Source organism: Ammospiza nelsoni, chromosome 1 (genome assembly GCF_027579445.1).
Source record: "Ammospiza nelsoni isolate bAmmNel1 chromosome 1, bAmmNel1.pri, whole genome shotgun sequence".
Taxonomy (NCBI): Eukaryota; Metazoa; Chordata; class Aves; order Passeriformes; family Passerellidae; genus Ammospiza; species Ammospiza nelsoni.
This window is the reverse complement of record NC_080633.1, coordinates 79,258,355-79,274,523: the sequence shown is the minus strand read 5'-3', so window position 1 is coordinate 79,274,523 and position 16,169 is coordinate 79,258,355. Positions and strand designations below refer to the sequence as shown.

At 39.8% G+C, this 16,169-nt stretch overlaps 1 protein-coding gene across 1 annotated transcript in view; it reads right to left on the bottom strand.

Annotated features, from left to right (window-relative positions):
- MARCHF11 (membrane associated ring-CH-type finger 11) overlaps positions 1 to 11,847 on the bottom strand; it is a 31,825-nt gene extending 19,978 nt beyond the window's left edge. Inside the window, exons 1-2 of the mRNA XM_059484222.1 lie at positions 11,578 to 11,847; positions 10,473 to 10,628 (exon numbers count right to left, since the gene is read on the bottom strand). Of these exons, the coding sequence (XP_059340205.1) occupies positions 10,473 to 10,628; positions 11,578 to 11,847 (426 nt within the window). The remainder of the gene's footprint in view (positions 1 to 10,472; positions 10,629 to 11,577) is intronic.
- Positions 11,848 to 16,169: the final 4,322 nt, after the last annotated feature.

The following is a 16,169-nucleotide window of genomic DNA, read 5'->3' as shown; positions in this document are numbered from 1 at the left end:
AACCAACAAGATAACCAAGTCCAGTGGTGCAATCGTCCAGCAGGAAGTTAAGTAGCTGCAACTTTGGACCCACATCCTTCAGAAATGCTGATGACCACAGTCAGACTGAACAGCTGGATTGCTGTCTTCCAGCACACACAGGAGTTTTCTGAAAGTGCTTTTCCTTTAGTAATGAAAATAAACATGAGATGTGCAAATTAACCATCTCTTTGGAGGCATGAAAATTCATACATGAACTTGAGTTTGTAAATAAAGTTAGTTTTCTAAAGTAATTTTCTTTTTCTTATCATAAAACATATTTTACAAAACTCTCTTCCCCGACAAGAGAGACAACAGGAAAGACAGTGAGGGAGCCTTTATCGGGGAGTACAATGATAGGATGATGTTTAGCAACTTTAAACTAAAAGAGAGTAGGTTTAGATTAGATATCAGGAAAAAATTCTTTGCAGTGAGAGAGGTGAGACATTGGAACAGGTTGCCCAGAGAAGTGGTGATGAAAACAGAGAGTGACCCTGGGACAAAGACATGGCTTCTTATTCACACTTCAGATGAGCTAATGCAGGATTATAGGATATAGCACTGCAGAAATTCTAGATTATTTTTAAGTAAACAGGTTGGAAGCCTGTATCTCTGAACCTAAACAAAGAAGGAAGAACTTTGAAGGTTATCTTGAGGACCTGATGCATGAGAGTTGTACAATGAAGACAAAAACTCACTTGTGTCACATGATGACCACCAAGACATCTGGAAGTTCTTAAACTACTGAAACTTCTTTCTATTCTAAAACAATCTAGACTAGAAGACTGAAGTCCATAGATCTTGTAGGTTTAATTGCTGGGGCTAAGTTCACAGCAATTGTATCAGTGACATCTACAAAAGCAGGAGGGTAAAGCTCAGAGGAAAGAGAAGCTTTTAAAATTCCAGCAGCCATAAATATTTCCCACTGAGCACACAATAGATTTCCACAAATTTCTGAACACAGTCAAGTACATGGCATCAATTCTTAGTGGAGAAACTCTGAACTAGGCACATTTCCATAGAACCAACAGCAATTTCACATATTTTCTAGATTTTTAACCAAGGCTATAAGAAGAAAAGAGCAGTAGAAGTAGAGAATTTTGAAATCCCAGAGATTATAGGATCATAGAATTTTAAAGTTGCTAAAGATTTCTAAGATCATCAAGTCCAATCATTGACCTAGCACAATTCCTTTCAGCACTAAACCATATTCCCAAGTGCCACATCCACATGCCTTTTGAACATTTCTAGACAGGATGATTTCACCACTTCCCTGTTTCATTGCCATACCATTTCAATGAGGCAATTTTTGCTAATCTCCAATCAAACCTCCCTGGGCACAACTTGAGGCCATTTCCTCTTGTCCTATTGCTTGTTCTTCACTTGGGAGTAGAGGCCAAATCCACCTCACCAACACCTCCTTTCAGGTAGTTGTAGAGAGCGATGATGCACCCATGAATGCAATTCTAGAAGATGTATTTGAAGGTCCCTCTGTTTACACTAGGTAGTGGAGTATATGAAAACCTTTTCTGTATATTTGACAGATATCAGAAAAGCATCTGTTACTAATCTAATTTCTATTTAGTGCAAGCATCCAGAAGGCAATGAGATGATATGCAGGGCTCTGAAAATGGTGAGTGAGGAGGAAGTGACCCTCTTTATGAAGTCTCAGGAGGATTTTAGGTCAGCTTGTACATTCAAATACCATCTAAGTGTCCTTTTAGGGAGGTGACATTGAATGATTTGAGCTTACAATGACTTTTACAGTCAGTAAAAACAGCAGCTATGTGAAGGAACAGTGCTGCAGGTGCAGGAGAAGGATGAAAGTGTGAGTCTCCCATAGTCTATTTCTGTTATTCTGATGTGACTCAGGGAGCTCACTCAGCTGTTACACCCATTCCTTCAACTAAAATTTGTCCGACTACTCTACTCCTATGAAAGAGCAGCCCTGAAACAGATGCAGACTTTAGTCACTCAAGGAGGAACACAATGTGCTGGGAGTAGCCACAAGCTCTAGTAGATTGTAAATTGCAGATTGCTCAGATAAAGCAATGAGAGATACATAAAGTGTTCCATTAAGATGCAGACTCTCAGTCTGTCTGTTTTTGCCCATAGAGCAGAGGGAGCCTCTTTAGCATGAAAAAAAGAGAAGGCATACTGAAGTTTACTCTCATTTTCTTCAGTTACAGATTCCTGGCTGGCAGTGTCACAGAATTTGCTTTTTCCAAAATATTTGTAGCGCTTGGAATAATATGCTTCCAGTGTTAGAAGAATAGTTAAATGTACATAAAGCTAGCTAGCATTTGATCTTGATGACAAGGTACATGACTATGTGAAACTGCTAAGGAATTATTTTATTATATCTGTTCCTTAGCCATGAAAGATGAGAAAAATGAGCCTTAGCTTAGGAAATAGCCCCCATCCACTAATATGGCTTGTGAGGGTAACAGTATGGTATATTCCTGTACTAGGAATATGGTCATTACAGAACTGGCAAAGTTTAATGCTGCCCTGAAAACACTGCCAGAAAAATATGCAAAAATGGGACACATGCACACTAATAGAGTAGGGAGTAAGGAAACAGCATGTGGCCAAGAATGAGAATACTCATTCTCCATGAGCTTCACTGAAATGTAAACAAAAGAAGAAGAAAAATAAAAGAAGAAATAAAAGTAAATAAAAAGGAAAGTTGAAATAAATTTTAAAAAGAAGCAAAGAACCCCATGGCAAAAGAGTCATGCAGGCAAAACGCACAATGAGGGTGCTCTGACTCAGACAAGTACTTCAAAGGAAGTGAGGTCAAAGTGTTCCTTTACTGTTGCACTGTAGCCACAAAAGCAGGTAGGGGCTATTCTCTGCACACTGCTGAACCAATAAGAAAGAGTCTTCAGAGTGAATATCAAACATTCAATTTGAATCTATACATGGGACAAAAATTTTTTTAAAATACAAGTGCAATAGGTGCAAAAGCTGTCTCCCCAATACAGCAAATTAAGAAAGAAGTAAGTTGGCATGACTGCCAGTCATTGGGATGAAGTGCTGAAGACTTCAGTGAGAATGGGGCAACATTCAAAACCAAGAAGTATTAAAAGTAAATTTCAAAATTAATTTAATAAAATCTTCTTTGACTAATTTCAGTTGTGGATAACACTACAAGGACACTTCAGAGACTGGTAGAGAAGTCAACATGTATTGACAGTACTTGGTGCTCAGAGCAGGCTACTTGCACTGCCAAATTGGCGTAAGGTAAGGAATTATGGACACACAGTATGAAAGCAGTACACCATCATGTATTAACAATTTTTCATATTAAGAAATAGAAGAAGTCTGCTGAAACAACCACTTCTTGGTTTCAGTATTTTTCCACTAATCTCTGTTGACAGGAATTAAAGACTTAAATAATAAGAATTTTTGACATATGACAAAAAGACAAACATTTGTATTGTGAAAACTCTGAAATCTTTGATCACTAAACAAACTTCTAGCAGATCAAGCCGTTGGGAAAACACCCAAGCATAGAAAATGACAAAAAAACCAGTAATACAAAGGTTTGTAAATGCAGGTCTGACGCCATATCTTAAGCCTTGCATTGTTATTCTTAGCATTTCAAATGGCAGCACTTATGTATAGGTAGTAACCCTGATTCCCATTGACATCCTTTTCTACTTTTGGATTTTTTTTATAATGAAGTCTGTTGCAAATATGTAATTTATGCTTATATTTCCAGCAATAACTGTAATTAGATATATTTCCTCTGAAAAACAACCTGCCTCTGTTTCTCATGCAAGTCATTCTGCCCCATGAAAATTGTAGGCTGAAGGAATCTTTTTTTCCTTGACATATTTAACCCACTATTTAATATAACAAGATAATGCCACTCTTTTAATCTATATTATATATCTTACCACTAAATCAGTAGGACACTTGTAATTAAAAAATTATTTCCAAGAACCATTCACAGTTTACATTGCACTGTTTTTTTCACACTATTCTAGCAGTCAAACTGCCTTGAGCACAAACTACACATCTCACAAAATAAAAACAGAAAGCAATTGAAATTTAATAAGCTGCGGAAAATAAAAGTGTAATGTATGAGGGGCACACACCCAAATACTTTTAATACTATTATTTTTTTTAAGTAGGCTCTGTTTTTTTTTCTTTTGTATTTTACTTGATTACCTTAGGATATACTTAGAAGTCTGACAGAATTGCTTAACTGTTTGATTTTCTCTGTAATCCCCCATATTTCTTCCCGATGGCTTCAGCTCCCACTTGATGTGTCCTCTGACCTCTTAAGATGAATTTAATTTCTTCTCATAACTTACAAATATGCTTCAAAGGAATATCAAAGTCAATATCTAGTATTTTGTTATTAGTTCTTCTCCATCCCTACCCAACTCTCACTGTGATGATAGAATCAGTTCCTTTGTTCAACTACTGTTCTTTATTTTTTCATGACTTTCAGATCATTGGTACTTATGATATTGTTCCATCTCCTGTTCTCTCTCACCTCATTAATCATCATTTAGATCCATATTTTTAAAGTTTCTAAAGCTTTTTTCTTCTTTTCCACTGTAATGTCCACTTTGCACTCCTTCAGCTCTGTATGTTAGCAGCCAAATATTCAGCTCCTACTGTGCTAGCAGTGCACCAGTGGCCTGCTTACTTGCTCTGTGAAAAATGTGCTCTCTCATCTGAATGGCCAACCAAATATTTTTCTCAAGCTAAACTGACTTCTGTCTCCACACCTTTTTACCACTTTTATTTGCCAGTTCTCTATTCCTTTTATTTCCAAGTCTTTCTTTGCATTAATGACAAGAAAACAAAGAAAATATAACATGAAATTCATTATCCCATCAGAATTTTCTCTTTGATGCCTTCAATTTTTTGTGTTTCTGTTTTTAAGTTGATGTCCTTGCTTTTATACTCTCTGTACTCTGCACCATTGGCACTTGCTTACACAATTCTCTTTTTCAGTCCCTCATTTGCCTTCAGATCTTTAACAGAAAGTAAACATAAAATGTATTTTGTCTTTCCCATCACAGAAAAAAACCCCAACTGCCCTCTCCAACAGCTCTGCTATCCTTTTGTTTCTTAACTCATTAAGCATGATACTTAGAACTGATCATAATCACAATCTACCCAGTGCAGTCACTGAGCTGACTGTGAGTATATCAGATTAAAAGGTTTATCCAGTCTAGTAAATTCTCCCTAGAAGTGGCCAAAAGATGTTTACAAAAAAGAAAAAAAGTGTGAGAAGTACAGGTACTGTATCTGTGCTGATGACTGACATCTAGTTTTCTGTTTCAGATTTCTCTCTCCTGTCAAAACTAAAGAATTAGTCTGCTTCTACCATTTTTTGTATGGATTTTACCATTCAATTAGGGTCATTAAAATCTCTAGGATTTTCATGTCCCAGCCCTATAGTTTTATCGCTCCAAAACATGAATTTGTTCTTGGGATGATCCTTAATTTCTCAGGAATTATCTTAAATTTAAATATATATTTGGATCCTCCTGTTCTCTTTCTAAAGCTTGCATGTGCTTTCTATGTAGCATATCTAAGTCTATTCATATGTAAAAAATAATTTCTCATCATCACTTTTGTCTTATGTCTCAATTAACGTAACATATTTTAAGCTCATGACAAAAATAATCTTCTCAGCAAGTACAAAACTGCTTCAAGTACAATTCCTTTTATTCCACTACTTTGACCATGTTACTGGCCTACTTTCTCCTCTATGATGGACTCTCTTCTCCATTACATGAAATTAAAAAGACTTTATTTGATTTTTTTTAAGTCCTTCCAGGCATTTATTGATGTATTAATTACCTTCTAATGACTACTCAGGCATTGAATCTCGCTTCCATTTAGTTCATGATACCTGTCTCAGCCAAGTATTTTATTTTCCAACAGCCCTTGCATAGTGCCTTCATATTCAAAGGGTGCTTGCAAAGCTTCATTATTTTCTTTTTAAGAGGCCTCTTAAAATACATCCCATTTGAGATGCCAAAAACTGAATTATAGTTAGAAATGGCTAGTGTTCCAGGGGTCTCGCTACCAGGGCCAATGTACCATAGATTTGTTCCTTATCTCTTTTTCAAATTTCGTTGTAAATTGTCCAATATTGGAACAATCCTTTTTGTTCTTTTTTGTCCACTGACATATGGAACAGCACAGTATTCTTCTGGATCTTCAGTACAGGAAGAGACATTAATAGATTGTCCTTAGTACATTGAGCAGTTTAGAATGCGTAATTGAAGATTTCAGCCTTTCCCCTTTCCCCTTTTTAGCTCTGCCTAGAAGAACTTAATGCTGTCATCCAGCTGAGCATAGTCATCCACAAAAACTTCTATTAAACATTTACAATTTTTTCTGGACACTGACCTCCATACTGAAGTAGCTGAAAAACTTGACTTTTTTTTTTTAGTGTAACACACATTCACACACCTGCAGTCTGCTATGCAGTTTTGCTCATGCTTATCTAGTTGATGCCGGTGAGCTTTCTCAAATGAGTGAGGATTACGCACATTAACAAAATTTGGAAAAGTGAAACCTCACCTTTTGACAAGTACCACCTTATCTTTTTTCTTTTTTAAGAAATCAGGCCTAACAAGTAAGCATTTACTTATTTAAATAAGTTTTGTGATTTTACTGGTATCAGAAAAAGTTTGAACTGCCTCACAATTAGGTTTTAAATTAGCACATCCATCTACTGTATAACTTTTGGAATAGGTCCATTTCACCAAAGTACCAGAATATAATGTTTTAATGAACAGGATTTATCAAACATCTAATGTAACACCATTTTATGACAGACTACACTAACAGTCTAGAAAAGGCTTCTCTCTAAATATCTTTACTACTCACTTATAGAAGCGACAGGTTTTAGTACCAAAGTATATATTCTCAACCTTTGCATTATTCTATTCCACTATTAAACATTAATTCTCAATCTTACAAGAGCACTGATATTCTTTAATACACATTCATAATTAAGTGCAAGTCTAGTAAACTAATCTCCTGACAGCATAAAAACTACATAGCACCAATAAAAATAAAACAATGTGTTTATACTTCTTTTAGAAATATATTTCCTTTAGGAAGGAAATCTGTACAAATTATAACCTTATAATGAACTAATAAAAATATTTCTTTTTGCACTTTTTTGTTTTTTGTTAATCTCAGTTATAATTCTAAATTAGTTTAATTTCCAAGTCACACATTTGAAGTTTCTCTCTCCTTTTTATGTATTTCCAAACCTCCCTGCCCAAAGCAGTTTTTATTCCAGCTTCCCTCATTATAGTTTGAGGGGCAGTAAGGGAATTTCCTAGTTATTAACATAGTCTAGCCTATTATTGGATCAAATTCCACCCTGCCAATGGAGCAAGTCCAGCAACATGAACACATGTTTTCATTAATGGACTAGTACAAGATAATCTTTCTGATATGGTCCTAAGAGGGATACTGAAAAAATTCCAAATCTCTGTTATACATCATATCAAATGTCATCAACTTGTTTGTGTGCTCATCTTCCACTGCTAGCCCATGAGTTAATTTGGGGTTTTGTTTGTGTTTTAGGGTTTATTCCCATAATAAAATCTATGTGTTTCCAGGATTAGATTCTTAAAGGTGAATTATGTAGTAGCTGCTGAATCTGGAACTGGAACACTGACACTGGAAGAATTTCTATCAAAATAGAAATATTCTGTTTCTTGAATGTACTGCCCCAGGAGATGCACCCTTGGAGACAACTTTGCCTTCCATGAAGCAATGGAAACCACAGAACATGTTAGATATTAAATGGAATATTCACATCTATTCCAATGTTCTGAACAAAAACAAAGGAAAATCTTTCTTAAATCTCTACACATTGTTACATTCCTTAAATACATGTGGTCAAAGCAAACCTGAAGAGCTGATGTAGATCTGCACAGACCTGAGAGTAAATAGACCAGGCTTGCATAGACCTGACACAGATCTGCATTCACCTGAGAAAAAGCATTTTTTGTTAATAGCACCAGTTTTCTCTCCTATGACACTGCCCACAAAGTTCTAATAAGTAAAAGACTGGTAGAGACAATTCTGGGAAGACGGACTGAGGCGGACTAGTGGTAGTTGACAGAGTAAACTACTCCTGTCCAAATACTGTATCTAATGTGATGCAAGAAGTCCTGCCTTTTTGGGAACTTTTAAGTACATTCACTACTTCAGCTGACGATGTTTTAAAATCCTTCTGTATTGAAATGGTCTTGCCCTTAGCTTTTTGCTAAAATTAACCAAAAAGTTACCTTAAAACAAGCAATTGTGTAGTGTAGAAAATGACTCAGAACCTGTCCAAAAGTTTAAGCCAAGCCAGTGGCTAAAAGCAGCAAATATTATTACAGTCAAGAGTATGGGGGAGTGAGTAAGCGCATTTTAAGACTGATTCCCCTTATAAAATTACACAGATGACTGCAGTTTGAGACTTCCTTTCAGGTTCTGTTACTACAAGACAAAAATTCTGTGTAGGAGACTGAGAAAGGTACTACTGTGTTTCCTCAAAGACATGGGTTGATCTTTTGAGTGTCAGGAATTTGACCTCAGGATTGTATGTACAACTTATTATTTGAGATGTAACTCCATGAAGTCTTTCTGTATGCTATTTTGTTTAGAAAGAGAGGACAGACTTAAATAACTTACCTAAATAATGAAAGACAGGGTGAAGAATAAATAAAGAATTAAGCTATTTAATGAGAAATATAAATCCGTTTTTTGTCCCTCCTGCCCCCCCCCCCCAAAAAAAAAAAAAAGGAAAAAAACGGTGACAACTAATGCAATGAGTGGCATTTAACTTTTGTCTCTTCAGTTTCTTTTTACTTCCTTTATAAGCTTGGCCAAACTTTGTTGCCTACTGCATCATCTACTGACTCTTCCTTGCTTCTCTTTTCCACAGTTGTTCTTCACATTTGGGCTTGATTCTGCTGTCCACAGATAGGTGTCTAATGACTTTTCAAATGTCCTTTAATATTCACTTGGCCTCCATCTGCAGTTCCAGAGTCCCTCACAAGTTCTGTCATATCTGCTATTCTGTGTACACATTTTGGCTACCTTAGGACATCTCAAATAGTACTAGATGCCTCTTTGCAGGCAACTGTGTCATGTCTTTGCTGTCCCACAATGATTTTCAGATACTATAATTGCAAACTATTGCTATTGTAATCTTTGCTAGGAAAAGGATGAGATTGCTGTGGAGATGCAAGAAATAAAGACTTTTTAAAAGGTTAAAAAAAGCCAAAAGTATTAAACCCCATGCCAAACCATGCCTGTGTAGAAACAGAATCTGCCACCTTCATTTTCTGGAATGTTTTACAAATCCTTTACTTTTTAACATCATAAAGATTCTATCCAGGAAAGCTTACCAAAACCTTTCCTTTGAGAATTTATAAAGCAAAAAAATTGAAGTCCACTGGCTCTGAAAGTACTTGCCCATAATCTGAACAACTGTAAGCAAATACTCCAGATATTCTGCATCCAAGGAATGCTTATCACATTCACATAACTGCCATTACCACTCAACCATGCCTTTTCTATAAAACTCCAATCAAACACAGGCACAGAAAAATGACCCAAGTGCTCTGGCCTTTGAGAACTCCATCATCTCTGAGCTCCTAGGATCAAAACTAAAAAAAGATACAATTATCTTACTAAATGTGTTCCTCAGATGTTATAAAATAAAATTTCCAAGATGGAATTTAAAGTCCCTAAAGAATTCTGGTATTCAAAGTGGTATTAAGGCTTCCCTAAGAGATCTGGTGGAGATTTGAGTTTCTCCCCCACCTCTCCCTGAACATGCTACCACTACAATGCTCTAACTTCCCTCTCATGTTCTGATGCTGCTGAAATGGAGCTCTGGAAAATGCTACTGCACATTTCAGCTTCTGAAAGAGCTTCTGGAGGACAGAACTTTAAGAGTGTTGTACTGCTCTGAATTGTGCCAAGACTGAAAAGTCACCTCCTTTTACATTTCTACAGTAGATGAATAGACAGAAAACAGAAGCTTTCGTCACCTCTCCCCTCTGGATCCCAAGTTGAAGAAAGAACAAAATCAACCTTTGAGTGAGCCTTGAACAAACAATAAAGACATCTTTAAAGTTTAGGAAGTTAATCTGGGAGATCCAAGTTTTCTGTCACATCTCAGCATGATTTAACTACTTACAGAATTTACCAACCTCTAAAAACCATTTCTACAGCAAATCAACAACTAGAAGAACATAACAGAACCAAATCACTGCACATTTTAATATGTAACTGTTCTTAAAAACCAACTTCAAGTGGGTGCAAGTGCTAGCTGGTGAGGCATATAGGATCTTCTGCTGCATTTTCCAAAAACCTTGGAAGTAAAAGTAAGAATAATTTTGTTTAAAAAAAAAAAGACTGAAAAGACATACTTTTTTTTTAAAAGAACAAATTACCTGACAAGGCTTTTTCATTTTAATGGCTATAACATGGTATCTGTAACAGCAGAGTTCACAGGTCCATGACCCTCTTTCACTTATCCACTTTAAGAGGCAAAGCTGATGCGTGTATCGTACCGAGCCATCGCAGCGGCAAGGGTTTAACAATTCACCCTGGAAAGGCAATACAGAAACGTCAACTTTAAAGGAACCTTTCACATACATGTACACTCAATACCAAAATCTTTAGGGGGTCTGTTACAATGACTTGGTCTCAATTTCACTATCTGGAAAAGCATGTATTTTTGGCTATGAAATACTCAAAAATGTAACTGTCTTAAAAATACCTAGCTGCTTCTTCTGATAAAAGCCAGAGAGCTGTCTACACATGTTCATGTACCTGTGTGAAACAACTGAAATATTACCTTGCATTAAACAACAGTACCATTAGCCATTTAAAATACCTCAAAAGATACCAAAAGTGGTTGGATACTTTTCTGCAACAGCTATTTGAAGTCATCACTTAGAAAGAAATGTGTGATGTCACAATTCCAAGAAAGCCTTACTCTTGGAGCATGGCTCTGCGCTGTCCAGCTAGCCAGCTGTCAGAGAGGACCTTAAATAATGTAAGTAAGCACTTCCCCCAGTAGTTTCTGTATTATATAAATCAGCTGTTCTCTTCTTTCCAAATCCAAGACAAGCTATAAAATGCTAGTTACAGATCCATCGCTGATATTATGCCCAGTAACGTCACGACAGAGATGATACTTGGAGGTCTTCTCAGCATTACCTGTAAGCTAACACTCTCATTTTAAAGTCTAACAGAAACCTGAGAAATCCGTACTGTGTAGAGTCGCTCAGAGGTGAACCAGGGAGCGGGAGCGCCAGAGGACACCCAGCGTGCGAGCCAGACACGGCAAAATCCCTGAATTCCCCCAAAGCTTTGCGCCGGCTCAGGTTCGCCCCAGGCTTTTGCCACAGCCCGCCCGCACAGCGGCAGCCGGGGAGGGCGATTCCAGCCGGGGAGCGCCGCCGAGATCAGCACCAGGGACAGGGCTCGACCCCGAGCCGAAGGCGCGAAGGTGTGCGGGGCTCGGCCGCCCGCCCCCGGCGCTGTGCTCACCTGCTCGGGGCCCTGGAAGCAGATCTTGCAGATGGGGCCGGCCCCGCCGCCGTGGCCGCCGCTGCCGCTCTCGCTGCTGCTGCACACCGAGCGCGTCTCGGGCTTGTCGCCGCCGGCGGCCCCGTTCTCCGAGCCGCCCCTCCGGCCCTCGCCCTCCTCGGGGGTGTCTCCGCTCGCCTCCCCCGCCCCGGCCGGCAGCTCCAGCGGGGCGGCGGCGGCTCGCGGCGGCTCTCCGGCAGGGAGCACGACGCTCCCGGAGGCGCAGCTCATGCCCCGGGGCACCCGCTCCCCCGGGGCGGGGACGGCCCGCAGCGGCGGATGGCGGCGGCCCGGGGGCGGTCGGGGCTGCCGGCGGCCGGGAAGGTGACCCGGCGGGCGGGCGCGGCCGCTCCCTCACGGCCGGCGCTGTGCGAGGAGCGGCGCGCGGGGCCGCGGGCGGCGGGGCGGGGCGGGGCGGGCGGCACGCGCGGGGGGACGGAGCGAGGGAGGGACGGAGCGAGGGAGAGAGGGAGGCGAGGGTCCGGCACCGGGCACCGGCACCGCCGCCCCCGCTGCGCTCCGGGAAAGCCACCGCCCTCGCCAGCGCCCTGGCGCCTGCCCAGCCGGGCGGAATCCCTGCCCCTTTCCGGGACGAGAATCCCTGCCTGCTCTCCCGCCCGCCCCCGGCGTTCCTGCCCTCAGCACCGGCTTCCCCCGCACCCCGGCGGCCGCGGCCCCTGCCCCGCCCCGCGGGCCCTGCCTTCCTTCCCTGCCCTTCCCTGCCCTGCCCTTCGGGGCCGCCTCCTGGCCCCGCTCCCGGCGCCCTGTGCTCAGCCACGGGCCCCAGCGCCGAGGGATGCGGCCCTTCAGGGGACACCGACAGATCTTCCTACTTTATCGGGGTTTTGGCTGTAGGATGTTACAGAACGAATATTCAACAGTTGTTCTTTGGGTGTGAAACAGTAGCTCTCCCAGTCTTCTGTGACTGCCTTTTATTTTTTCCTTTAATTCATTACATCACCTCATTTTCAAAATTAAATCTGCTAAAAGCATAATGATCAAATACCTTCTAAAAAAAATCCTCAGCAGTTGGAAATTCTTTAAAGTTTGGCTGGGGCTGCTGAAGGAAAGTAGGTGTGAATTTCAGCATCAAGTATGACACCAGTTCACATTTGATCTCGTGAAGATGACAGCAACTGTCTGTGCAGGGAAGGAGAGAGAAATAAAACCTAAAAAAAAGAAACCAACCCAAAACAATTGCCAAGCCATATGCTTTTCCATAGCCACATTTAGATCAAAAGTGTGATGAAATCACACGCCTTCCTCATTGGCCGCTTATCTGTAGTCTCAAGACGAGGGAGTACCTGATGAGCTCAGCCAGAGCCTTCACTGGCTGCGTTGTGATCGTAGTGGCTTTCTCAGTGTGGATATTTTATCGGAAGACCGAAGCTGTACACAGAACCAAAGCAGAACTCCTCAGCCCACAATCTCACGGCATCGCATGGCTCTCAAGCTCTTCAGAGAGGCTTGCAGAGTAAATTCCAAACACCTGGTCCAACCTTTCGGCCTGGCTGGAGACAAGATCAGCAATGTGCTGTTGGCAGAAAAGCATCAGACCCGTATTGCAGGAGAGTGACATTCAAACCAGTTGGGGCAAAGTGCTGTTAAAGCAATTTCAGTCCCCCTAGAGTCTGCATCTATTATGGAGGCCATGCAGCAGATATATTAAGGACAAAAAACAACAATGCTATTTACAGTATTGCTCTAAAAAAATGCATATGCAGAGGTTGACTTCTCAAGAAGTATCATTATATATATATTATATATTATATAAATATTATATATTTCTCATCAGCCACTAATTTCAATTCTCATGAAAATCTATTTTTCTGGCAGCTCTACATCAGCCAAGTCAGTGGTGGCCATTTAGCTTGGCATTAGAGCAAGATGCTTCAATCCTAAAATCACAAGGTGGTTGTTAAGTAGGTAAATAACATGGATTCATCCAGATTTGAAAATATAAAGCCAAAAAAATAATGGCACTTTGACAAAGACATTTTAATGAACAGCAGATGCTGTGGAGTTAGGAAATTCTCTACATATAATTTTTTCCACAGCAATGTAATACCTGAAGGGGTTGGCAGAGAGGCTAAACAAAAGTGAAGACAGAACTAATCAAATAGATTAATTCTAAAGAAGGAAGTGGTAATCACAAAAAAATTATAGGAAAAAAAAAGGAAGTGTCAGAACAAACAGATGAGTCAAAAATACTGGGTAGAAGAGAATTAAAACAAAACCAGAAGGAAAAGACAGTGGAACTAAAGGAGTGAAATGAGAAATGAATGCTAAAAAGTTGCTCAACCATATCTGAGTAATACAGCGTGCCCTTGCCATTTGCTGTATGTGGAGGTTTATGATATTTTTCTTTCTCTTCCTTTTGTTTGTCAGCAAAAGTTCAGCAAGTGACATGGCTTTTGGAAAGGCTATAAAAAGAAGATAAAAAAGTCAACACAGAAATGGAATGACTTCTTAGTGACAGAAAAAGAAAGAAAAATGCGACTGTAGAGAATAATAGAGTGCTTTAAGAAGGTCAGTCTTTTCTACATAATCTTGCCTGAAATAAATGTATAACATGACTCTTAAAAGGAAATGCATCTGACATGAATCAGAATAATTTTTTTTTCACACATATGTAATTATCTTGGAGAGCTGATTGTGAGTGGGTATTTCACAGACATGAGTTTTTAAATACATCACCTGTTTGCCTGTCTACCAACAGCTACTGGCACACTGGCTAAAACAGAATTACAAAGGCTATTGATCCCTGTGCTTCAGAGAGCATTGGAGTTGTTTGGCATGCTGGGGGTGGGAGGAGATGCCGACAAAAGAGCAGAAGGGGTGGAGAACATTCTGTAACACAGCTTCCAACCAAAGCAGCGTTCAGCCTTCTGCTGAGCGAGAGAGGAGGACTGGAGCCAAAATCAAAGATTGAAACAGAAAGAAGAAAAATTTAAAACAAGAAAGGATAATTCACTTCTTAACAGCAGTAGTGTAGGTGGTTGGGAGAAAGTAACAAAAAAAAAGAGAAGCTGAAACCAGGAATAATTAATTTGTGATTAACACTGGAACTTATGGGATTTGTATTGAAGCACATTTTGCTATACATTTCTTGAAGAACCTTGAGCAAGTGATCTCAAGTGGGCTGAACAGAGGCATCTGGTAGCCTAAAGAGAGGCAGCTCTTTGCACTCCCAGATGTGTCCAACAGCCTCCAGAGGACTGTGGCTGTCACTTGTGCCATCTCTTTTGGGAACAGTTGCACAGACATTCAGACCAGCTCTAGACTCCCAGATGCAAGAACAGCTCCCTTAGATTGGTTTTTCTCTACATAAAACTGAAACAATAGTGTTCGCTCTCTCTTTTCTTGTTCCTACCTCTTCCACTACAATATGCGACATTTTACTGGCAGATTCAGGCCACATTTGTACAGTCTTGATCTTGGCAGAAGTATCTAGGCATTAAAACAAGACAAATAATAAGGAACAGTGATATGGTTAAAAATAACACAGAAGTAATAATAAGACCCTGGGACAGTGAAATGAATTTCATTTCCAGCAGGCAATGGAACAGGCAGGAGAAGTACAACCCCTGAGGGAACAGGTACATTCTTTTCTCCACAGCACCGGCTCAGCTCTGTGCAATATTTTCCTCCAAATAAAATAATGGAAGCTCATACCAATTCTTTTACCTGAGGAGAATCAGCTGTAGGTCGAATCCCCAGGAACAAAAAAAAAATGAGGAAGGTGTTTGAATGAATGGAGGAGAAATGTTCAGAGAATAAACAGAATAGGGGGTATTGTTTGGTTGTTGTTTGGTTTTTGTGGGTTTTTGGTTTGTTTGTTTGTTTTAATTGTACATCAAGATGAACACTTTATGCAAACCTTTATGTACAGAAGAGGTTACACTGGAATAAGGTGTGCAGGTAACAAACTACTCAGGGGATTATAGGAATGGAAGCACTGTGTTACCACATGCTGAAAAGCCAAACACTGCTCTTCTTTTTTTTCTCAAAAGATTTCCGTAACACATTGACCTGTACCATAAATAGAGGAACAAAACAGCTCAATGATGAGTTTCTTCCTTTTTGCTGCTTCCTGTACCTCTGAGGAAAACAAGATGATACAGTCCTAAAATATTAATAAGGGAGCAAAGGGAGTAATTGCCAGTGTATTACATTCAGAACAAAATACTAATGAGACTGTAGAAAGTTAAATCTACTTAGGTACTAATACAGGCACATCATTCTATTTGCTGAATACCACATGTACACCCCTTTCACAATGAAACTCAGATTGGTGCAGATCACCTGTAAACAAAAATGAGGTATTTTGGCTCTAAGAAGATGTTTAATTTTAAATAAATTTTGCATGTTTAATGCAACATAAAATGCACTCCTGAGTAATAAGGCCGTTTGCCACATTTCCATGTCCAGTTTTATTACACTAAAAGATCCCTGCAGATGGTTAATTGCCCTGCTAGTGACAGTGGATTATTTGCTGGTTCACTGAGCATGCCTGATTTTTGTTATGAGCACACACACTCATCCTGTGGTGG